Here is a 25,038-nt window from a genome sequence, read left to right as displayed (position 1 = left end):
GGGAGGGGGAAAGTCATGAAGGACTTCTGGAAGATTTGAAGATGTCTGTTATGTTTTCCAGTACTTTTGTAAAAGGATCAAAATTTCTGAATTTTAACAGAAGATAAGTGTTCCATAGTGTTAACTGGTGATCAGTAGGTGCTAGCAAAGGAATATTTGTGAATTAGCTGCCTTGCATTGCTTCCTTTACTTCTCTTTTAAACTCATTTTTATTTGTTCTCTCTGCCAGACACAGATTCAATATCTAGTTAGTTGGAAAATAAGGCTGCTATTTAGCTGTCAGCCATTTGAAAAGAAGGCAGGCAGCCTTCTAGAAAATGCTTTCCTGTATGCTTATGTATTTTTTTTGATCTTTCAGCTATCTGAATAGGAGACATGGAAATGTGATTGCATATTTTCTTAAAATTTTTGTGTTCTTTTTTTTCCAGGTCTGCTGTTTCCATTATGTGTATCCCAGTTATAAGAGGGTTTTTTGTGATTTCTGAACTTGGTGCTGTCAGCCTCATGTGAACAAACTAAAACAAAAAGCAAGCTGATTTTTAGAAAACAAAATGCCGCGGAGAAGGAAAACTGGTGGAAGTCCTTCTCGGAAGAATGGCAATTCTGACAGAACTGCTGTTGTTGTATCCCAAGGGGACCCAAGCCGCTCAGTGTCACAAGCAGTGCATAGTGTCAATAAGGAAGAGCTCTTCAACAGCATGTCAGAAATGTTTTCTGACCTAGATCCTAGTGTGGTTTATATGGTTCTGTCTGAATGTGATTTTAAAGGTAAATAATGTATAGTTGGCATTACAGTTTTGTTCCATATGCAGACAGCTTTTTAACTGGGGTGACTCCAGAAAAGTTAGTGTGGGTGTTGCAAGTGTATTTGTGAGTTTAGCTTTTAATGAGTAGGTGAGTCATAATATTTTGAAATTTTATAGCTCTTTCCATGGAAGATTCTCCAAGTTTGACAATGTTTCTGTGAGGCTGGTAATTTGTAGTAGCAGTGTGCTTCATAAATGGAGGTACAGTTTAAGTGGCTTTTTCTGTGACACAGAGCAGGTGGTGGTACAGTTGTGAGGAGAATCTGTTTTTTCCAATTAGTTTCTGTGCCATATCTGCTAGATGCATAAACTGTTTCTGCAGGAGGGGTATTTTATGTTCTAGATCACAATTTTTTAAGACAATGGTACACCGTACATGGTCCTGGCAGGGTTTGCTTTTCCTTAAATACTTGAATTGAGCTTTTGTATTACTTTCTATTTTGCACTGTCATCTTGTCATCTCCACTGAGAATTAGTTTTTGCAGGATAAATTCTGTTTGTCATGTTGAATTCTCTGCAGCCTTGTTGTGACTGTGTTTCTCCCCCTGTATTCTGCCAAGCTACATACCCACCTCTCCTGACAGATTATTTTCATGTCTGTGCCCAGTCCTTCCCATGCTTTTGTGATTTTGAAATTCTTCTATGTACAAGTATCTTTGCTTATAGTAAAAGTAATGGATGAGATGCTGGATAGCAACATCTGAGGAGTTATTTGGCAGGGGAGTAAGTCATATATGGAGCAGGGGAATAAGTCATATATGGAGCGTTTTAATCAATCTGTATTCATATCATCAGATGTGATTAGCTGAGATTTTTCTAAGACTATTTGCAAAGAAGGCAGAATTTGGCATTTTTTTGTATGTATGAAAGTGAGGGGGCCGTTAAAAGGACTGCTTTTATTAACGTTTTTACCTTACCGAAATGGTACAAATCATGTTTGTGGCTATGATTGTTACTCCTCTTTAAATTGAAATTGGTGGAATTACTGATTCGTGCTTTGAACTCTTAATAAGATTTACCTTTATCAAAATAACAGATTTATCTCGAAGCTTATGGAGAATTCAGTAAACACGAGTTCATTCTTGTGTTGTACTATTAATAATAGTTTACAAATTGAAAGATTAGCATCTTTTCATATGAGTAATAATAAGTTGCTCTTGTATAGTAGAGAAGATGGAAGGACAAGGAAGATTTAATTTAACATGTGCAGAAAGAGTTGCGCTTCAGTGGACTTAGACTTTCTGCTTCACTTACTTTCAGGAAAACAGAAGCTTAGCTTTAGAGCACAGATTATATTTGTGCCAGGTTTTCATTTTGCTCATGTCGATCACAGGCAACCTATACTCCATTTAGTGGCTTTACAAAGAATTAATGCAGATACTGGGTTTTTCAGGCTGTATTAGGTCTGACGTTTTCCATGGGACCTAGCCACAATGAACATATTTTGCATACTTTTATCTCTCTAGTCCCCAGTAGTGTTTTTCAGTTCATTTTACACTATTTTGCCTCTATGAAATAGGTTAGAAATAAGTATCCATTTAAACACCCGATTCTAATTTTTTTGTCCAGTTAAACTTAGTAATTTTTAGACACTATTTCCTCTAGTAATTTTTATGCTTATTAGGTTGTTATTTTGTAGTATGTCTGTATTGAGTTCTGCCTTTACCTCTAATGGGAAACAGAGCAAAGGAGTTGTGGAAGGTGTGTTAAAAGATGAATTGGTGAACTTTTGGTTGTCTCTTTAGTTGTGTTAAATACTCTTTCAAGTAAAAAAATTGAATTCACATCAGCTTCTGTTTGTTCAGTTGACCATGCTTTATTTTCTTTACCTTATTCAACAGTAGAAAATGCCATGGATTATCTGCTAGAGCTGTCCACCCATGCCAAAGGAGTAGCATCTTCAAAAACCTTGGGTTTTGATTCAGTAGGATCATCATTAGCTTTTGTTAATCAGCAAAGATCTGTTGCAAATGAAACAACAGGGGAAAGTACTGCAGAAAAAAGTAATTCTGAAGAAGAAAAAGAAAAGGTCCTATCCCTTGATGTGCAGCTGACTGAAGAACTGGATTCTTTAATAGAAAATGCCTTTCAGAGATACAGCTTGACTGATGAATTGCCTAATTCTGCAAATGACCAAATAGTACATACACACGCTGTAGAACACGATGACTTTAATGAATTTCCTGAGTGGGAAAAATCTGATTCAGGTTGCAATGTCCTACTTTTTCCACCACAAACAGGGACAAATAGTGAGGTTTTAGAAAACTTCTGCTGTTCTCAGCCACCAGTGAGTCATGAGAGCGTCCAGACAAGCTCACCAGCTGCATCAGACACTTCTGCACAGATAGTGGAACATTCTGATTTGTCAGAAATACATGTCCAACTTGATGTAGCTTCAGAAGTCTATGAACAGTCAAATGGAGAAATATCATGTGGAAATTCTGAACAGACAGAAGATACCCTTTTGGATCAAAAAACTGTGACTGCTGCTTCTGGTGATTCCTCCCAAAGACCTCTGGAACTTGGAGTAGCTGTCACTGGAAATCCTAATTCAGGGTGCCTGGAACAGCACGAAGAGGTAGTGACTGCCATTAACAGCCACCAGAACACTTCTCTTCCAGAGGCCTATGTCTCTCTTGAAACATCCAGTTTCAAAACACCCAAACCTGCAGATTTTCAGCAAACTCAGCAGGGTAATAAATTAAATTTTTCTACACTGTTATGTCAACCTCAACAACACTGGAATCTCATGGCTCCTGTGTTTTATCCATCCAGTGGCAGTCACAGCTTTGTAACTCCAGTGGCTGTCAGTCCAGGGCAGTGGAGGCCTGTTTCAGACTATAAGGCTTTGGAAAAAGGACTTTTTTTTTCCTCTCCAGTGGTTTCAAATGCCTGGGATAGCAACCCTTCTCTGAAGGTATGGGGAAATCAAGACACAAACTCAAAATTGAACCTCTCGCAAGCACAGCAGCCACGTTTTTGTCACATGATGAGAAAAAAGATGGACCTTATAGGTCAAGTACTTGTTCTTCTCAGAGGTGTTCCAGGATCAGGAAAATCATATTTGGCAAGGTAGAACATCTATATTGTGAGCTTCTAAAATAAATTGCTTAATTGTGTACAGGATTTAGTGCAGGCAGAGCCAATTTTCTGACATTTGTAAATAGTTATGCATATACCCTAATTGCCAGCTACATGGTACATGCAGCATGACGAGTAGTAATAATGGCAGAGCTGAGTTGCTTGCAGCTCCTTGACCTCTAGTGGAAATTGAAATAGGACAGGTTAGCTTTGACTTCTGTCACTAGCCAAAGGAGTTTATGTCAGCAGAGGATTGTTGCAGTAGTATTAGGCCCGCTGTGTTCTACCAGTCCCTGTTTATTTTGGGTGTTTCCTTCCAATAATATGGATGGCAATATGCCAGCTCTCTTATAGGCAGAAATTCCCCTTCCACTGTTGGAATCCTTTTGTGTAAGTAGTACACGTGGAGCTTCTTGGGTGGAATTCTTGATTTCTTTTCTAACTCCCCAGAAGTCTAGATTGAGCTTAGACTCCTTTGGCTGGCACCTGAAATGGTGCAATTAAGACTGTATGTGTATTTGTCAGTGTGAAAGTATGTCACTAGATGTAGATAGAAAAATACCTCCTCTGTCGTTTTGAAATGAGACTTGTAGCGAACCTTGTGTCAGCTCTTTCCCCTGGATATCCTCAGCCTTTGGGAACGGAACAGAATTATTATAGATCATCTTTGCCTGGAGGGTGATTTTTCTTTTTCTCCTTACCTGAATTTGCTGCTTCCATTTCAAATAATCTTGGCTTTGTGCAAGAGACTAATACATATATGTATGCTAGCAGATACCAGGGCTGGGGAGGAGAAGGGGGAAAAGCTATTTACTTCTTGATCTTTCACAGGACCTTGCTTGAGGATAACCCAGGTGGAATCATTCTTAGTACCGATGATTACTTTTATAAATGTGGACAATACCATTATGAACCTGATTGCTTAGAGGAAGCACATGACTGGAACAGGAAACGAGGTGAGAAATAAATAAGGGATTAGCTTGCTTGTTTACAGTTCAATGCTTGTGTTCAATGCTGTTTGAAAAGCTGCCTGTCTTGCAATGCCTGTGTCACAGGACAAGCATTTGTCCCATCATAGAAGTATTTTTTAATATGTGTGTGGAAAAGGAATATGAGCACAAACTCAGAAGTCATCTGTCTATTGTGTGTTTTGCAATTAAAAATGCCAGTGTTTTTGTCAAAAGATTGTTTTGTCCTCAGGTTTCATCATGGTATGTATTTTGGGTTGTGTCCCATTTCTAGAGTGGCAATCTCCACCATCTCCCAGAAGTATTTCTGAGATGAGCCATCATATACGCATATGCAATAAGTAATAAGGTTGTTGATACAAATAACACACAGATGTTTACCCACTCTTGATTATTTTTTCTCGAGCACTAAATTGTTGGCATATTTAAAACAAGAGTAAGACACAATAAGTTATTTTTCCCCCCTGTAATTGGTGTATTTTTTGATAGTGGCTCTAGCTAAACTCACCGTAGAACAATTCATCTTAAGTGTTTATTTGCTAAATTTGAACCATGATCACTTTTCTACTGTCAAATTCCTAACCAGTGAAGAAATGGGTTAATAAGAAATGTGTGATTCAACAATAATTTTGATTGTTTGGACGCATTGTGGCATAGCTACAAAAACATGGTGCTGTATCTCAAAGCTAATGATTCTAAACATTTCATTACTGTGTATTTAAATTACAATAATTATTTTGATTTTTCATATTTTATACAGTTTACAGAGTGGACTAATCTTAAGACTCTTGTAAAGCCAAGAATTTTGCATGCAACCAAGAAGTCCACTTTAAGGTGACCATGTAGATTTTTTTAGTTTAATTTACTGATTGATTAGTCATCTTGGTGCATTTTACATCTGCATTTTCATTCCTTGATTATCATACATAACGTTAATTCAAAAAAATAATGCTATGTCTCAGTAGCTTTACATGTGACGGGGGCATTTCTAAAATAGAGGGCCTTGAAACAGATCAACCTGTGGTAAGAGTTCTTTACACAGTGGTTAATCATTATGGATTATCTACTTTAAAAAAATTTACAAATTTAGAGAAGTAGTATAAATGTTACGTGTCCACCCTATTATAATGAAATTAACTATATCCCATTCTTTTGTACACATGTGTCTTTCAGCCAAAGAAGCATTTGAAATGAGAATCTCTCCTATAATAATAGACAACACAAACATACAGGCATGGGAGATGAAGCCTTATGTTACTTTGGTTAGTATTACAATTTGATCAATATGAAAAGGGATACTTGACCAGCATGGCAACACCATATGTTTTCAAATGAGATTGTCTTTCTCAGTCTAGTTGTTATTCCACAAGGAAGTCTGGAGTCAAAAAAAGTGTTACATGGAATCATATTACCCAGTGTCATGTTCTGTGCATGACTGAGTATTGACCTGGCCTAGCTTCCAAGTGACAAAGCCAAGTGCTTTGCACTTGTGAGCAAAAATAAGTCTTGTTGAGGAAACTGAATTCTGTTCCTCTTTTATGTGATCAATAAAATTGTAAGCTACTTTTAAAATATAATCAGCACTAATTAATAAGAGTGATGTTTGATGCTCCATGAAACAAAAGTCAGTCTTGGTTTAATCCTAAATATGACATAAATATGACATAGAGGCAGGGACCAACGTACCAGTTGGAGGGCTAGAGTTATCAAATGTTGCTAGCTTGCTTGAAGTTATGCAATTTACTTAATTTTTATTGAAGTGATGTAATCAAAATAATGCATCTGCACTATTTTATGTTAATAGTGTAGGGCTTTTATTTAGTGACTAAAAGTGACCAGCTTTTGTTTAGTACTAAGTAAATGCAATCTACATTTAACTTCCAAAGTTATGTTTAATGATTTAAATAACTTGGTGAACTCTGTTATAGGTTTCTCATACTCCAGCTTTCTGGAGCTTACCTTTTTGCTTAATCGTTCCTAAATGAGCATCAGCACTTTTAGACTAGCTCTTATTTTGCTGTTGATCATTGGTCATTTTAGTTGGTAGTTTTAATCATTTTTTTTATGCTTACAGAACTGCATTATTTTATAAAATTGTTTCTGATTAACAGAAATAATATATTGGAAGAACAATTATAAAGTGGATCTGAGATTTCTCCTACTATGGTATAGAAACACATCAGAAAGTGTAGTATATAGAACTGACAGCTTTTGAGCAGATACTCTACATATGCTGCATGTGGTAATGGATTAGGGAACAGCGGGCCTTAACACAGATAATTTTTTATTAATAAAATTTTGATTTTTATTACCGTTGCATTTATTAGCAATTGCCCGATTAACATAAATTTCAGTCCTCGATTTTGATGTATACTGAAATAATACCACAGAAGTTCTTCCAGGAAGTGCAGGGTTTGGTCAGGTGAGAATAATTTTTTCTGAAAACAGGAACAGGGAGAAATGTCACAGTCCTTGCAGTGCTTCTCCCAATTAGACTTTGGGCTCCTTTTCTGTCACGATGAGACTAGACCATATAAGGACCATTTAATTGCAGCCCACTCAAGTTTCCCATGCAGCAGGAAGGGTGTCCACAACAGCTGTGTTAATGTAACAGAATTGCTTGGTTTGGAACGGACTTGCATCTGGTCAGCTCTGAATGTAAGCAGTGAGCTTTGAGGTAGGCCATTTAAAAAGGGGTGGTATAAAAGAGTGATTTTTTTTTTTTTTTTTTCTGTGATCATGGCACACATTTAATTTTACAGTAAGAGATGCACATAAATATTTTTTAAAATCCCCATTTATATAATCATAAGTGAAACACTGAACAAAAGTATGTTATGCCAAATGTTTAATTGGTTTTGAAAAATACAAAAAAAATCTTTAAAGAAGCAGGCAGGTTATACATGTTATGTGCTTTTTAATAGAAATAAGAAATGGGTGATGTGGCTTGTTCTATGTGTTTTATTCAGGCTCAGCAGTTCAAATACAAAGTCATGTTCCGAGAACCAGACACTTGGTGGAAGTTTAAACCAAAAGAACTCGAAAGGTAAGACTGTAAAGGAAAATTTCATATTAGATTGTATATCTTTCACAGTCTATGAACTGTGATTGTTAAAAAGGGATCACTTTGTACCGTGGCTGGTGAAGTAGCAAGGCATCAGTCAAGATTTCTGTAGCTTTTTAATAACTTTTTCCCTACAATATTAACTTTTGTGGGATTTTATATGTATTATGAGATCATTTTTTTTCTGTCACTTTATTCTAATTACATGCTATTACAGAAAAATACTATTAGCAATAGATATTATATAATGTTTTCATGATTGCAATTATTTTGCACTTAAGGTACAGTGACTGTTCCTTTGGGTTCCTGAGGTTGCAAAAATTAGGTCAGGTTGAGGCTGTTTTTGTTGCCTTACTTGAAATGTTTCTGTTGTCACTGAGTTTAAGGCAATCAGCACCTCATGGCCTGAGAGGGACAAACCCCTGTACATCAATATTGTTGTTTACCTCTTCTTTAGCAGGACCTTCTACACAGTCATAGAGCCATTACTTAAAGCCAAAACAGGTAAGATGTAAACCCTATGTAAGTGAAGAGTAAGGTAGCTAGAAAATTGGCTGGATGCCAGGCTCAAAGGCTATGATCAGTGGTTCAAAGTCCAAGAGGAGGCTGACGTCCCTCTGGGATGAATACTAGGGCCGCTACTATTTAATGTCCTTTTTATGACTTGCATGTTGGGACAGAGTGCACTCTTAGCAGGTTTGCAGATGATACTGAATTGAGCAAGAGTAGTTTGTTCAGCCTTAAGAAGAGAACATTAAGGGAGGATTGTATTGTTGTCCTCAGCTACTCTTTGGGAGGTTATAGAGAAGACTAAAAGGATCTCTTCTGAGAATTGTGCAGGGACAAAACAAGCGTAAGCAAGTTGGAACTCGAGAAATTTTCATTGCATAAAATAAAAAACCCCAAAACTTACTTTGAATGGGTGGTCAGGCACTGAAAGAGTTTGTTCAGAGAGTTTGTAGACTTTCAGTTATTAGAGGTATTCAGTATTTGACAAGATAAAGCTCTGTGCAACCTGATCTAGCTGTACCTCCTCTGAGTAGGAGGTTGGACTATGTGACCTCCAGAGGTCCCTTTTCAATGTAAATTGTTTTGTGATTTCATAGTATCTGTTGTCATCTGAATTTGCATGCTTAACTTAAGGTTGGCCACTTAAAGCATGGTAAGGAAGATTATTTTCTTTCATGAAATAGAATTCAAACATTTTCTCCTGTACCTTCAATTTCTGTTTTGCCATCCTTGGCAGGATTCACTTGTTCTAGGTGGAGCTGCTGCAGAGTGCATTGCTAGCTGGTGTTTAACACAGTCAGCGAAAATTCTTAGCCAAAGGGTGTCCAAAATAATAAGTGAATAGGTTTTCCTCAAGGCTCAAGGAGTTCTTAGTTTAGCAAAACCAGAGAAGGAAGACTGAATTCAGAAATTTTCCATACCCAGTTTGATATCCGGTATCACTGTCAGGATCTGATATGGTGTGTTTCTGATACTTATTAGAAGATGCATTATTGGTACAGTTTTAGATTTTAGTATTAAGCAAAACATCCTATTGCAGAACAGGGCCACCAGGTGAGGTGAAGTCAAGTGGAGCTGCAATTTGTCTGGGATTCCCTGTTTGGAATGCCTTAGTGCACTGATACAGAAAGAATTGCTGTCTCACAGCTTTTGCCTTGGCCTCCTGAATTCTCTGGTTAGTCTTGCTGTAAACTTATTAAATTATTATTAAATTATTCTCTTCTGTCATTGTAATATACAAATCTGAAATACTTCTTTTTCAAAATTTTTTTTTTTAATTCATAGGCGAAACATTCATGGTGTATCTAAAGAAAAGATCAAAAGAATGTTGGAACGATATGAACGCTGCCTTACCGTTAGTTCAATATTGGATTCTTCAGTCCCAGACAAATCAGAAGCTGCTGGCTGGAGTGAAGATCCTTGTCAGGAGGAAAGCCATAGGTTAGATTCTTTTACTAGCTTTGTCTCAAATAAAAGGCTAAAAAATCAAACTTCATAGCAACAGAAGCTGGATAATGCTGTTGAACAGTGAATGCTTTAAAAAAATAGCTAAATAATTAAAAGAAATACACTACATAGTTTTCTTAATTTTTAAGAATTTCAGGATTTCTAGAAATGAGCAGTCAAGGGATCTAGTCAACTTTATGATGCTTTTTGAAAACCTTCCAGTATGGCTGTGTGTTACTTTTCGCATTCTTAAAAATGTGTTGTTTGGTGTATGTTGTAGATACAAAACACTTAAAATGCTTTTCAGAAGAATGTAGTCCCAAATATGAGCAAATTAATATTTCTGAGCCTGTGTGTTGATATTAGATGATGTCTTTGTGGTAGAAGGTGGATTCTTCATGCAGTAATAACGAGTTATCTACTTGCTTTAAGTAAATTTAATTTAGACTTGTCTAGATTTATGTTGGTTGTATACATGACTGTTTTGTAGTGGCTAATCTGAATAATGCTGTATGTGCATTGTAACAATGCATAGGAAATCAGATTTTATTGTAGTTATTTCATTTGGTTTTTGCATGCTTAATGTATTAGAAATGAAGTGGGCACTGATAATTAATAGAATGTAGTTGATTGTGAAAAATGGTATGACAAGAAATGGCACATCCTCTCCTACTTAACTTCTAGGCTCTCTTTAGCATTGATGCATCAGGAGAGCGCAACAGTCATTAAATAGAAGTTATATTTACCAGGTTTGCTGATCTGAAGGGGGAAATGTCTGGCAGCAGAGTGCTTCAGTGCGAAACTGAATGCTGGGGATGGAGGAAAATAGACTCCTGAGAAAGTATTCTCGGCCCCATGCTGAAGTAAAAAATGGATACTTACCAAGGAAAGTTCCACTTTGCTTAGCTCATTCTTTTTTATAAAGGAGTGTTGAGGTTAGGGCTCAGTCATCTTAAATTTGTTTTCCTCTCACTAGAGTTCTCTAGCTGGATGATTAGTGTCCTAAAAGGTGGTTTCAGGTCTATTCTATTTCAAGTAATTTGAAAATATTAAATAGCCAAGCCAAAATTAAAAATGTGGACAAGTGCTTAAAGAAGGTTTGAAATGTGTTTATCTTCCATTCCAATTTGTCTTTCAGGAAGAGAGAGGCACACTCTGATGTAAAGGAAGAAAAGCCTTTTGTTTCTGATGTGGAGCCTCTTGAATTAGCTGAAGATGATAAAACTATTCCCAGTACTTCTCTAACATTAGAAAGTAACTGTGATCCTGAACATTTTCAGGAGGAGGAAAAAGAAATGGAAAATAACTCAGTGGAACACAGTTCTGAGAACAGCACTGTTCAAGATGACTTGGGTGTTTATTTATCAGATTGTGTAGAAAAAGAACTGCCCTTGGAGGAGAAAGAAGAAAAGGGTGAAAAAATAGAAAAAAATACTGAAACAGAAATGGGTGAGGTTGATATGACCATGATTGAAGAGACTATGTGCTTGCATGCAGGAGGAGTTGAGGAACACAGTGGTAAAAACATTCTTGAAGTTCAGACTGAAGTTGAACAAACTGGCAAAATACGTATGGAACCAAAATCAACTCAACATAGTAACATAGTGGAACCAAGCAGTTCAGCTTTTGACACATCAGGAAAACCAGAACTACTAAACTTTCTGGGTGACTGGCCTGTAGAACAAACAATGGGACAGAGAGTCAAAAGAGCTAGAAGACCAGAAAAATCTTCTCTGAAGGGTGATGTGGATGGTAAAACTCCCAGTCAGCAGCATCCTGAGTTAGGTTATGACCAAGCGGCCCTTTCTGGGACCTGTACTGTTGAAAAAGGACATGAGGAAGAAAATCTAGCCTCTAGCTGTTCCTCTGCTAGTTCAGATAAAGTCACACCAGAATTGGAAATGGTAGGACATTGGCCTGTCTCAGGGTCATTAGAACAGAGACAGCAAAGGTCAAGGAGAGTGAGAAAGACAAGTCTAAATCAGTCCGATGAAGGTAGAAATACTGAAGGTGACAGTAATAGAAATGCTCTTGAGACTGTAGATGTGCTTCGTGGGACACCTGTGAACACTGCAGAGCAACCAGATACAAAGAGTTTACATATGCACCAACCTCAAACAATAGCTAGTGAAACAGTAGGTGAGAAAAAAACCCAGCAAAATAAGAGAATGAGGAAACATCACAAATTAGCCCTTACTTTTACAAACAACAATTTGCCCCATCCCAAAGAAGAGGAACACTTGTCTGTGCTTAACACAGCAGAAGAGAAACATGACACATGCTCATGCAGACAAAAAAGTAGCCATTCACAGACTGAATCACAGGACTTTGCTCTCCTGTGGAGATTAGAAAAGAAAATGCTTTTTCCTGAGACTACCAAAGTATTGCATGGCAGACTAGACGGCTTCAAACCCAAAGGTGTAGACAAAGCCTCAGATTCTCAGGAAAAAATACCTTATCGAGTTACATATGATAAAAGTACATTTGTGGAAGAAAGTGAGCTTATCAATATTGATGAGTCTGAAAAGCTAAATATGCTGTGTAAGCTCTTTGAGTCTGTTTCATTTGAAGCTCTGAAAGATCTGTATGAAAGATGTAACAAAGACATAGACTGGGCCACAGGTCTGCTGTTAGACTCTGATGAAAAGTTATGCAAAAATGTTGATGCTGAATGCTCTCAAGTAAGAGAAGCTGAGACAGTTGTTGCAGACCTTGATTTCAAGGCAAGTATAAATTATGGTGAGAATCTCAAAGACTGTGAACAAATGCAGCCAATAATTGGGGATGGTGATATCTCTGAGCCTTCAGAAGACAAGAACTCGTTACTCAGCGTTGCAGAAAGTAGCGCTACCAAGGCAACTGTGACAGATGCTGATGTGTCTGACTTGTTGACTGCTACCTCATTGAATGATTTGGAGGAACTGAAAAATTCTGGAGATGAAGCCCCTAGAACTGGCACAGGCAGTTTGGTACCAGGTGTTATTGAGCCATCCATTTCAGGAAAGCAGAAGATAAAGTCTGAGAGTCCTGTTGAAGACACTATAAATAAGCCATCAGTATCACAACTTGATGCAGGTTTATGTATACCCATGACTTTGCCTCATGGTCCTAACACAACTTCTACCAATTTGAAATTTGAATTAAAGAACAAAAGTGACAATAACCCTTCAGAAGGCAATGCAGAGAATTCCAAAGTGACTGCTTCGTTACTGGAAATGGACAATGCACCTCTGGTGTGTCCTAGGAGTGATAAAGAACTGGGGACAGATAAAGAAACCCAGGGGAGTTCCAGGGGGATAGGTGGTAAAGAAGAAATTGAAACTCCAAGCTGGGATGAAACTAAAGCAAACATACAAAGCCCTATACCAGCATCACGTGCAGCCTTCAATATAGATTGCCTAGAACTAACATTACCTCCTGAACTGGCACTCCAGCTGAAAGAAATATTTGGGCCTGTTGGCGTTGATGCAGGTATGGGCATAGTTATATCCATATTTTAATGAAAAACCTCAGTTTCGGCAAGAAAACCTTTCTTCTTTTGCCTGTGCTTTTTTCCCTTCATGCTTGATTTTTAGGGAACAGATTTGCACAATTCTTCATGATACTGTTGTTTGCATTTGTTAATCCAAAAATGGAACTGAACTAAGAGTGGCAAAAAATGTAAATGCAGTAGGGCTACCTTCTGCCTTTGTATTTGTGTATATGCGTATATTTTAAAAGCACAAGAAAATATATTGGCTTATTTGTGTTTTGAGCAACAGGCCTTTGAGCCTATATTCAAACTGAAGGGATATTAAGATGATGAGGAAGATGCAAATTATGACTGGTTAGGAAAAAAGAAAAAAGAAAGCTTTAGGTATTAGTTAAATTGGGGAAGGAGAACATGAATGGTTTAGAGAGAAGATAAAAGTGTAGCTATACTTAAAAGATTAAAACAGTCTAGCCTGCCGAAAGACTATAATGAAGGAAGCCATAAGTAGCTTGAACATACATCATAAAAGTTAAAGACTGACAGAAAAAGTAAGAAAACACAAGGAATATATAGCTTGTTTCTTTTCTCTCTTCTTTTTTTTTTTTTTTTTTCTCCTGAAGATTACTTGATGTGAAACCCTGGATACCTGATTTATTGGTGGGTTTCACTGCTGGCCTCTTTGCCTTCTGTGCCTACCTCTTCCTTCTTAAAAAAAAGAGTCTGTTTTTGATAGCAGAAAGGTGTTTTATTGTGTCTGAAATATGCCCTGCCATTTTATTTGATACATATGTACTTCTTACCCTTTTGTTTTTGGAAGGGTGAGAAACAATATCAGAAAGTCTTTTAGGGAAAAGATGTATCATTATGATACCATGATAATTCCTGCCATTTCCTTCAGAGTTAGAGGGGATACTTGGAGTTTGCTTCTCTCAGCTTGTGTGTTTGAAAGGAGGGATGTGTCTGCTGTTGGGCAGTGGCAAATACGTTGTGTTACATAAAAGCAGTTGCCTATGGATTGCAACAACTTGGGGGGAATCACAGTTTCATGAATGAAATTGTGGTTGTAAATTAAACAGTGGCTTTGTAAAAGAATGTTCTGCTAGAAAAATATAGTTGTTTAGGTAGTAATATTTCAACAAGATGCAATTAATGTCAACTTGTTTTTTCCTATCCTTTCTGGGTTTTTGAACACCAGATAATTAATTTTGTGTGGATTGCTTTTTTTTTTTTAACTTGGCAGTTGCTGAAGTTTTTTTCAGGAATGACAGTTTGTGCAGGACCTCCAGAATTCAAATTAATAAGTCTAGGCCACAGTACTTTAATTGCTTAGATAAGCTTTTATAGAATGATTTAATGAATATATTTTCTTTCTTCCATAAGGATCACTAACTGTTGAGGATTGTGTGGTTCATATTGATCTGAATTTGGCAAGAGTGATTCATGAAAAATGGAAAGAATCTATTCTGGTTAGTAGATTTCTTGTTTATGACAAAGTATGGCATGCTTGCGGTTTGTGAGACCATTTGTTTCCTTATGTGTTGGTCTAAATATGTAAGATATAAGTATCTCTGCAAGAACTATGATAAAAATACAGTAGTAGTTTGTAAAATACGTGGAGTATATCAGCATGTCATAATTGTCAGAGCTGTTGAAAGACAGTTTAAGGGATGAAGAAACTGCATGTCATGAGTGCCTCATCATGAAACCAAGATTCTTAAAAAAAAAAAGGATCATAACGCACAATTTCACTACAAGATTCATCAAAAATTCCACTGGCCAGAAATGATTACTGGCTTTTTGACATGGAAGAAGAGTTCTTTTGTGAATAACTATGTATACAAAACATCCCCATGTGCGTTGAGTTCTCTAACCTCCGTTCCTTCATAGCCTTATGCAACTCTGAATGCTTTTTGGCAAAATTTTTGTTGGGTTTATTTAATTAAAAATCTTAGCAGTGGGGCATGTTCCTCTAGTTTGATGTGTTTTCGGGAAGATCTATCTTTAAACTTCACTTTGTAATTATTTTTCTTAAATACATTTATTTTAAAATATCCAATCTTTGAGAAATACTGTGAGACAGTACTTTGAAGCTGGTTTACTTAGAAGCTAACACTTGCAAATTTTCACTGCAAAATTTATAGCTTACTTATTCATGGTTTTACTGTTTTTATTTAGAAGCGTCAGAGGAGAGATGAATCATGTGAATTGTCTGCAGAAGGTATGTTATGTATTTCTCTTAATTGTAAAAATACCTAACTCTCTGAAACTTCAGTAAGGTTGCAAATATTCTGTCTATTGAAAAAAGATGGATTCATTTATTAAGCTAAGCTTTTATTTATTGCCCTTGGTTCCATTTAGCGTTTTCTTACGGAGTTGTGTGTAGGGGAAAGAAATTAATTATAAGTAGAATCACTAGTCCCAGGTAGATGCAAGCAAAAAAAAAAAAACAAACACCATTTTGTTTACTTATGAGAATTTAGAGAAGCTCCAGCTGGATTAGACAGCTGTTCGGTAGGACTTCTGTAATCTCTGTGGCAAGGAAAGGTGCAGCCAGTGTATTACTAGCAGAATAAGATTTCTGCATGTGAGGGAAGGAGGTCAGAAATGCAACTTGTACATGGACTTGTCCTTGTCAGAGGAGTTGATTGTAGTGGGAAGCTGTAAGTCCTTGTTCAAAAAGTGCTAAAATCTCTAGCAGTCTAGTTTTCATTCAGTTCACAGAAGAAATGTCCCTCTATAGTAGAACCCCACTACTCTTGCATGGGCCCTGGGTGAAGACTTGGATTGCAATGTGAATGCAAACTGTCCACTCGAATGACCAAGCAGTGCTGTTAGCATTAACTTGGAGAAGTATAAAACCAGATTGTTAAGCATCTGTCCTTAAGTTGCAGAGGAAAGGCAGGTAAAGGTGTAAACACGTGTCAAATAATTCTTTTTTGTAAAAGCATTAAGGTCTGTGCAAGGTAGTTTACAGCTGTAAGATAAGTCTTGACACTTGAAAATTTGGTGGAGTGTGATGGTTTTGCTTTTGTTTTACAAAGTAGATAAAGATGATCACAGTCTCTGGAAAATAGAAGTGAGGAAGGTGAAAACAATGTGTTGTTTTTTGTTTTAGCATTAATAATACTGTTTTAACAAAACCCAAACCATGTAGGTTGAAAAACATAATTATTTTGGCTTTGCTTGTATAAATAATAATTGTTTTATTTGTCACCTCATTTTTATTGTTTTTGAAGGTCCTACTGTGATTCAGCAGATAGATAAAGATGACTCAGAAATGCAGTTTTCTCAGAATGGAGAGAGTAAAATACAGAAGAAAAAAATGACCTGGGTTTCAGGCTCATCTGATGACATACAGACTAAAAAACCAGCAACATCAGACGTTTTTCCTTTTATGGATCACTGGAATGCTCAGATTCAGAAAGTTTCTCTCAGACAAATAATTTCTGAAGAAATAGCTATGCAGGAGAAACTGGACCTGGTATGGATAGCACCAGTTTTTTATGCAGTTTAAATTCGATACTATTAATGAATCAGAAAGTCTTCCCTGGTGGCTTATCTTTGTGCTGCCGATTACAGCCTGAATTTGTGAGACAAATGCATGCCAATTAGTATTGTTGGTTACTGCAACACAGAAGTTTGCTTGTGGTAGTTGTTTCTGTTTTTAAAATACAATTCTAATTTTAAAACATAATGTTATGATTGTTTCACAAACAGGTCATGGTGCATTTCACTATACAGGTTAGCATTTGTGTTTGATTGAATTGTTTTTAGATTGCTCACTTAAAAACAAAGATCAATGTGATTTCCCACACTTTTTATTGGGAAAGTGATATCAAAAAAAGTTCTTAAGTAGCTCCATGCCTTGTTTGTTTAGAAGTGGGTTGAATTGAATTTAATATTTTTTTAAGGAGAACCCACAACATTCCTAACAGATGAGACATTAAAAGAAGTACTCGAGGTTAATCTCAGAACAGGTTTCTGTACCCACTTCTCAGAAAATAGTAATTTTAAAAAAGATTTTTATTAATTCTGTATCTTCCACACAGTTCCCATACCCTTGTCTGGTTGGCGTGTGCATAATGCTGCCCTCTACTGCCCAGCAGCTGTTCAGAACAGGGTTTTCTATTTGCAATTGTCGCTCATAAGTAGCTGTCTTAAAAAAGAGGAGCTTTGTTTCTACTGGTATAGAAAGCTGGATGGATTAGCCTGTACTTTGAAAGAATGGCTTGTGGATTCTTTCTTTGAACTGCATGTATGTGGCGTACTGATAATAACAACTGTGATGTCCGCAGCTTTATTTTCAGTTTGGATTCATGGAGCTTGGCTTTGTTTTGACCACTTGTTTTATTTATGTTGGGGGGGTTTTTTTGTTTGTTTTTAAATCTGAGTACTGGAATGATCAGTCCAATTTATTCTGGGTTATAATTTATGTTTTCTTCTCAGCATTACTTCACAAATACAAATTTTTTTACAGTACAGCTTCAGATACACCAAAAGAAAATTGTTTACACTGTTTAATAATAAAATGTTGTTTCAATCCCAGGCCCTCACTATTCAGTAGAGAGACTTTGCACATGCTTAGCATTGGACTAGATAGACTAGCAGGGAATGCATTCCAAAACTTAAATTCCTCCTAAAAAATCCTCATTTAGCTTTGCCTGACTTACAAGGGAGCTCCAGCTGAGTCACTTCAAATGACTGCAGAGTACTGCAGTGGTGTATAATACAACTGACCTGTCCCTACTTTATTCTCATCAAATCAGTGTGGCAGGCTGATAATGGCATGTTGTCATTGCTGTAGGTACATACTTCTGAGTAGATATTTTTTGAAATCTTAAAAAAAAGCAGTAAAGTTGGGTTGGCTCTGCTGTTACTATCTTTTGTTCTAATCAAGAACTTGTAATATTTTTCCTTTGCCTTCTGGGTAGAATCGTGTTCCTTCTATGGCTAGAAAAGACTGTGCTGCTAAACTAAAAGAGAAGCAACTTTTTGAGATGTTTCCAACTATTAATCAAAATTTCTTAATGGATGTCTTCAAGGACAACAAGTAAGAAATCTTTAAAGTTCTTTGTAAAAATAGTACTCCATAACACTCTATAGTGTGCACAGTTACTGTCTTAAACATTAAGAGTTAAGACACTGCTAAAGAATGGCTTTTTCCAAACTAGCATACCTTTTGTAGATCTAAATAAAGGCAAAACTAGCTGGTCTTAAAAGCAAAAAGGGCATAAAAACTCTGTGTAAAATTGATTGGTTTTTTGGGAAGCAGGCAGTCCTCTCATTGGGAGAATAATGTCTCTGGCCATTGACCTCTGACTGTCAGCGGAACTGCGTATTTGCTGTAGAGCTGAGGTTTAAATCAAGTGGGAGAAATTAGTGGGGGTGATAATGGTGGGTTCACACAAAATGGAATCTGCCCAAGAGGAGAACTGCCGTCTTATGATATTTGCTGTGAGTACTTTCCTCGTTACTACAGCAGCTCTGAAGGAATGAGCCATCTCTCCATCTCTTCCTGCTGACATTCTCTTTCTCTTTTCTACATTAAATTTCTGGGATATGTGGTTACGTTCTTAAATCCAAGTTCCTGAGAACCAAACTTTTTTTCAACGGAAACTTCTTTTTTTCATCCTTGGCCAATTGAGTGTCTGTCTCTACATATGGGTTTGCATGCCTACTTGTCAGTCTTCCTGCTTGTCCAGGTTGTTACCAAAACCTTTCCTTATGCGATGTTTAAAATACGTCATTCATCCATCTCTACAGTTCAAACATTTCACCATCTCTTGTTTTTCTCATTCTAAATTCTCTTCATAGTATTGCCTTTCCCAAAATCTATCTTTACTTTTGACCAGTATTCCTCTTGTTTGCTTGCTGAACAGCAAGGAGAATAAAGGAGAAAGAGGGCTTATTAGAAATCTGGTGGCAACTGATGTCCTATTCTTATTTCATTAAATTTAGTAACAAAGCTTGACTGAAAATACAAGGACTTTCCTGCATAATGGTTTCAGGAAACTGAGCTAGTTTTGGACTAGTTTGTATTATCTAACCCTAACCAGAGTAGATTTAAGATGAAGAACTTATCCAGCCCAAAAAGCAGTGTTCACTTCTAAACTAATGTCTGTTTGTTTAAAGTAGGATGCAATTTACTTTAGTATTTCATTGTCCTTTTAATATTCAGGTGTCTCTCAATTACATTTCAATCAACCAAGAATGCATGTGTGTTGGATGCCAGTAATGCAGTACAGTGAGTCTGCAAGCCTTTTTGTAATAAGGTGGAAAATTCCATTCCAGTGCTTTATTTCCATTGTCATCTATTTCTGTAACAATTTCAAGTTTTTAATATGCATTTTAATATATGTAGCAGCTATTAATGTGTTTGTGAAGTCACAGATTTTACTTTTTTATATTGTACTTTATATATTTACTCATTCTTACAGCTACTCTTTAGAACAAACTGAACAGTTTCTGAACTGTGTTCTGGAGGCAGACCCTGTAAAAACAGTTATAGCTCAAGAAAGTGTTCAGCAAAATGAAATTGTTTCTTCCTACAGTGCTGTAAAGAACCGGGAGAAGAAGGTATTTTTATTTTTTTAAAATAATAGTTAACAAACATATCCAAAGTTAATGAAAACGCCCTACAATGCATACTCCACTTCAACATTGCCAATTCTTACAGGCAAAAAAACCTAAGGAAGAGGATGATCCTTTGAGTGAAATATTTCAAGAATTTGAGTATCCACAATATGATGATTTAAGAGCAGAAGCTTTTTGTCACCAACAAAAGAGACAGGAGTGTTTGAAAAAGGCTGGGGAGGCCTATCGCATGGGTATGAAGCCTGTGGCAGCATTTTATGCACATCAGGTAAATGTAAATATTGTGCTTTTTGCCTGGATTTAGAGAGGTACTTATATACTGAATTGGAAGTGATAAGAAAAACATTGTGCTTACTAGAGTTGATAAATTTGCTCAATTACTGTTCCCTGTGTAAGTGTTATATTGAGAATCACCTTACAAGTAAAATCCCTATCACTAGTAATGATACTGATGCGGTAAGAAGAATCACAGCATCACTAAGGTTGGAAAGGACCTTCAAGATCATCAAGTCCAACCATTAGTCCAGCACCACCATGTCCCCTAAACCATGTCCTGAAGCGCCACATCCACACGTTTTTTTGAACACTTCCACCACCTCCCTGGGCAGCCTGTTCCAATGCCTGACCACCCTCTCGGTGAAGAAATTTTTCCTAATATCCAATCTAAACCTCCCCTGGCGCAACTTGAGGCCATTTCCTCTTGTCCTATCACTAGTTACTTGGGAGAAGAGACCAACACCCTCATCGCCACAACCCCCTTTCAGGTAGTTGTAGAGAGCGATAAGGTCTCCCCTCAGCCTCCTCTTCTCCAGATGAAACAAGCCCAGTTCCCTCAGCCGCTCCTCATAAGACTTGTGCTCCAGACCCCTCACCAGCTTCGTTGCCCTTCTTTGGACACGCTCAAGCACCTCAGCATCCTTCTTGTAGTGAGGGGCCCAAAACTGAACACAGTATTCAAGGTGTGGCCTCACCAGTGCCGAGTACAGGGGCACGATCACTTCCCTACTCCTGCTGGCCACACTATTTCTGATACAGGCCAAAACAAAATTAACTTCAACTATAACACTCAGCAGGTTTTTCCTGGGCTGTTGGGCAGTTTCTCTGATGTTGTTTTATTATTTTTTTCACAAAATACTTTCAGAAAGTAAAATTCTGTTGTCAGGATAATAAATCTGAAAATCAGCATGGAGTGTAACTTTTTAGTTTATGTAAAGACCTTATGGTTTTGTGCCTTTTCTGGCCTTTTTTCTTTCCTGTAAGGCTTTTGTTATAATTTCTTCTGTGTGCCAGCTTTGAGTATTTTCTTAAGAAGATATTTAATGAAACCTCCTTGTGAGTAAGTCTCACTGAGCCTCTTCCAGAAGTTCTGTTGTGATTATAAATTTTACTGCTTCAAACTGTGAACTAAAAGCACCCTGCTAGTACCGGTATTTTGAACCCAATGACCAGCGTGGAGCTTAGATTATGTCTCAGTGTGTAATAGTTGCTGTGCTTATGAATAAAGGGTCGCCTTCATGAGCAGAAGATGAAAGAAGCCAACCATGCTGCTGCTGTGCAAATCTTTGAGAAAGTAAATACTTCCTTGCTGCCTATGAATGTGTTGGATCTGCATGGTCTCCATGTGGATGAAGCTGTGACTCAGTTGTCCAGAGTGCTGCAGGAAAAAAGTGAAGGTAGGAATAAGCTAATAATTCCTGCCTCCCTAAAATCATTCTCATTTTCTGCTAAGAAATTGTGATACATGGCAATATCAGAGCAAATGAATGTAATTTAATAACACGTAAAAACAACTGGCTTTTTTGTTTTGCTTCCAGAGTTCTCCCATAGAATTGTTTTTTCTTTTTGCTCTCTGGCTTGCCCCCCTGCCTCCCTGGGTTTCTTTGTAAATCTTCCTTTTCCTTCTGTTTTATGCTTCACTTTTTTTTTTATTGACAACTTGATCTATCCTTCCTGGCATTTTTAACAGAGGTGGTAATGCAAACATTTGTCCTTGCATTGCTTTGTCAGAATTGTGTTGCTGTTTTAATCTTTAAAGAAAAATCATTATGTTGGAATTCTAACCACAATGATTATATTGTCTTCAACTTTTACATGAAAGTGTGTGATTTGAACTATCTTTCAGTAGCTTCCATATCGATTTGTCAGCAGGATCTCTTGAGATCAGAATACTGATGCTTCCATAAACGTCAGTTTTGCTTGAGGGCTTATGTTTTTTTTCCCAATGGAGTGTTCAAGTACTTCATGAGTGTTCTTGCTGTAAAAAGATAAGTTTTCTGCGTTATTAGTTTACCCTATAAGTTTAAGCACACTGGGAATGCTTTTATAAGAAATATGTCTTAGACAAGGTACCACTGCACAAACCTAATTTTTGAAACAGCTACTCCACACAGTAAAAACAAAAGTGTTCAATGGGGCCTTAGATAATTCTTTTCTTTCAATATACATTAGAGATAACTAAATTGCATTATCTTGTGCTATTCCTAAAATTAGGTTTGTATACTTTAAGCTGTAACCTAATGCTTTTCAGAGCTAAATTTCCTGAGCTGCACTTACATCAGCAGTCCTGGAATGATGGTAGGGGCTTTCTGTTCAGTCCATTCACCTAAATCTAAAAAAAGTTAATTTCAGTGTGCATACATGAGAAAGGGATCAATACTGACCACTTAGTGCTGGCAGAATTAACAGTGAACTAATATAAAACCCAAATAAAGTTAAGCAACAGAGAGAGAGGGGATAGTTGAGGAAAGATGTCATGTGACCCGATAATCTCGAACGGGGAAATCTTGGCCTATTGTGAAAATCCAGTTTAATTTATATTTTTTCCTCTTTTTCAAACTCTTCATCAATTTAGGTTGCTGTGATCTCTGGGAGAAGAGCAATTTCTTTTGTTATCAGGGCTGGATGCCTTGAATAAAGCTCATGTGATTTGTTGATCTGTTGATTCATGTGCTCCAAGATAGCAGAAGTTAGTCCAAATAAGTGTGTTATGTCAAAAACTCTGTGGATTTATATTTTTCTTCTTCTTCCTTTCTTTATCCAGTAAAGTGTTATTTTTTAATGGACACTATTTTAAGATAAAACGTCAAACAAGAGAGAGAAGTGTCACTTAAAAATTAACAAAATTATACCCACCTCTTGTAATTTTGCAATTTTAATTTACATCACAGGATGTAAATTCCAAGTGAAGATTAGATGATAGAAACTGTAAAGCTGCTATGAAATTAGAAGGATTTTGTGATGATCACAACATGCATATTGCATGCAATCTAGATTTAAAAACTTGACTTCAGAATATCTTTTTCAGAAGAGGGGAAAAATGGCTATGTTTATGTAAAAGATGCATAGCCAGCATGGGAGAGCAAAGTTCTAAATCACTAGTGAGGGTTTTCAGAAGAATAGGATGGAAAGGTTATACTGAACGCCAAGTCTCTGCTGAGGGAAAATTTTAACCGTTACAATTCCTGCTGTTACAGAGTACCAGCAGACTGGTGGTAAACCGTATCTCTGTGTTATCACGGGGAGAGGAAGCCATAGTCAGGGAGGAGTTGCTCGCATCAGACCAGCAGCTATCAGATACCTCACAAGCCACAACTTCAGGTGAGTTTAGATTTTTGTTACTGATACTTTTTTTCTTAACCCACATTTAACTAACTGAAAATTGAAGTTGGTTTTAGAATACTCTTAAGCTACTAAACAGATTAAGGCAGGTCTACTGTTTCAGATTAAAGTAGGTCTGCTGTTTCATAAATCCAATGCAATTGTGTGACACAAAACTATTTTTATATGGGGCATCCATTAAATGTTAGTTAGATCCTTTCCTCTGAGATAGATTAGAAGACTATAAATTACACTTATCTAACATAGTTTAATTACATATTTCTATTCAAGGTTGCTAGCTTTACTGTGAAGAGTTGTTAATCCTGCTTTTTAGTGGTCTCCAATACCTGCTTTAGCTCTCAGCTTTGTATGTGGGACAGCAATTTAGCAATCTGGGCTGGCATCAGTGTGTCTGCTGCTTTTTCTTTACAGGAGTGCATGAACGCGACTGTGAAGGTGGGACTCAGAAATAGCAAAGACTTCCCTTCCCATTTCCTTCTTACTTTCTACACAAGACAAGGGAGAAGATCTGTTTTGAAAGAAGAGGGAATGAAAGAGGAGCAGGAAAAGAGCAGAATGAATATAACCAAGAATATTGGGCAGCTTTTTTTTTTAATCTTCCTCTTCGTTCCTGCTGTTTCTAGCTCTTCATCTCTCCAGACCCTGTAAAATCCTCCTTGATGGTCACATCCAGAGGACACGATTCTGATTTCCTGACTCTCAAATGCACACATACTTGACTGAGAACCTTATCGCTTTCCATATGTTTGATGAGGGCTGAAGGAGATGGCATTGTACATAGCTTTCATGTTGAAGCTTCATCTCTTCTTGTTTCACAGGTTCACAGAAATAAAACCAGGCTGCCTGAAAGTCATGCTGAATTGAATGGTTGTCAAGAAGAGAAGAGGAATATAGAAACTGAGGTGTCAGATTACAGCTAAAAACTTTTTGAACTGCAATAGTATTTTGTAATTTGTTTTAAAGGATGATATTTTATTAGAAATGGTCTCAATTTACAGCCAGTGGTTTTGTGAGTATGTTTCCAAGAAAATTTTTGTGTGCAATGGATCCGTTTTTGAACCTGCAAACAGAAGACACTTACAGGATTTGAAATTTCAGAAATGCAGATTAAGAATTCTGCTGAGCAGTATATGATGTTTTAAAGGGAAGTTAAGGTACAATTTTTAAATATAACTCTTTTGACCCTCGCACATTTTAATTGCTGTGGATTCTGTGCTTTTAAAACATAGTACCTTGTACAAAGTTATTTTGTCCTTCAGAACTTTGTGCTAAACCCTTCAGAAGAGCACAGGGGAGGTGGGGACTTGGCAAATACTGATATTTCAAATCCAGTTAAAGCTGAATGCTAAATATTTCCAAGTTTCTTCAAAAGTCTGACGTAGTCTTTTTAGTGGTTATTTTGTGATGGGTTGACCACTGTTAATGTCCTTACTCCATTCTAAACTTCCCCTGATATTGATGGAAGTTGCTTATAAAGGA

At 37.0% G+C, this 25,038-nt stretch overlaps 1 protein-coding gene across 1 annotated transcript; it reads left to right on the top strand.

The window, feature by feature from the left end:
- Positions 1 to 376: 376 nt before the first annotated feature.
- N4BP2 (NEDD4 binding protein 2) lies at positions 377 to 24,423 on the top strand (the record flags this gene model as incomplete). The annotated part of the gene is made up of 16 exons (XM_081999690.1): positions 377 to 768; positions 2,648 to 3,878; positions 4,719 to 4,843; positions 6,029 to 6,117; positions 7,825 to 7,901; positions 9,714 to 9,869; positions 11,014 to 13,346; positions 14,728 to 14,813; positions 15,523 to 15,565; positions 16,584 to 16,828; positions 18,279 to 18,397; positions 19,785 to 19,923; positions 20,024 to 20,209; positions 21,446 to 21,614; positions 23,415 to 23,538; positions 24,378 to 24,423. Exons 1-16 carry the CDS (start codon positions 552 to 554, stop codon positions 24,421 to 24,423), a joined length of 5,385 nt encoding a protein of 1,794 aa, XP_081855816.1. The 5' UTR covers positions 377 to 551.
- Between the last annotated feature and the right edge of the window lie 615 nt (positions 24,424 to 25,038).

Source organism: Phaethon aethereus, assembly GCF_964289735.1.
Source record: "Phaethon aethereus genome assembly, chromosome: 4".
NCBI classification, from domain to species: domain Eukaryota; kingdom Metazoa; phylum Chordata; class Aves; order Phaethontiformes; family Phaethontidae; genus Phaethon; species Phaethon aethereus.
This window is presented reverse-complemented; position numbering and strand designations above follow the sequence as displayed.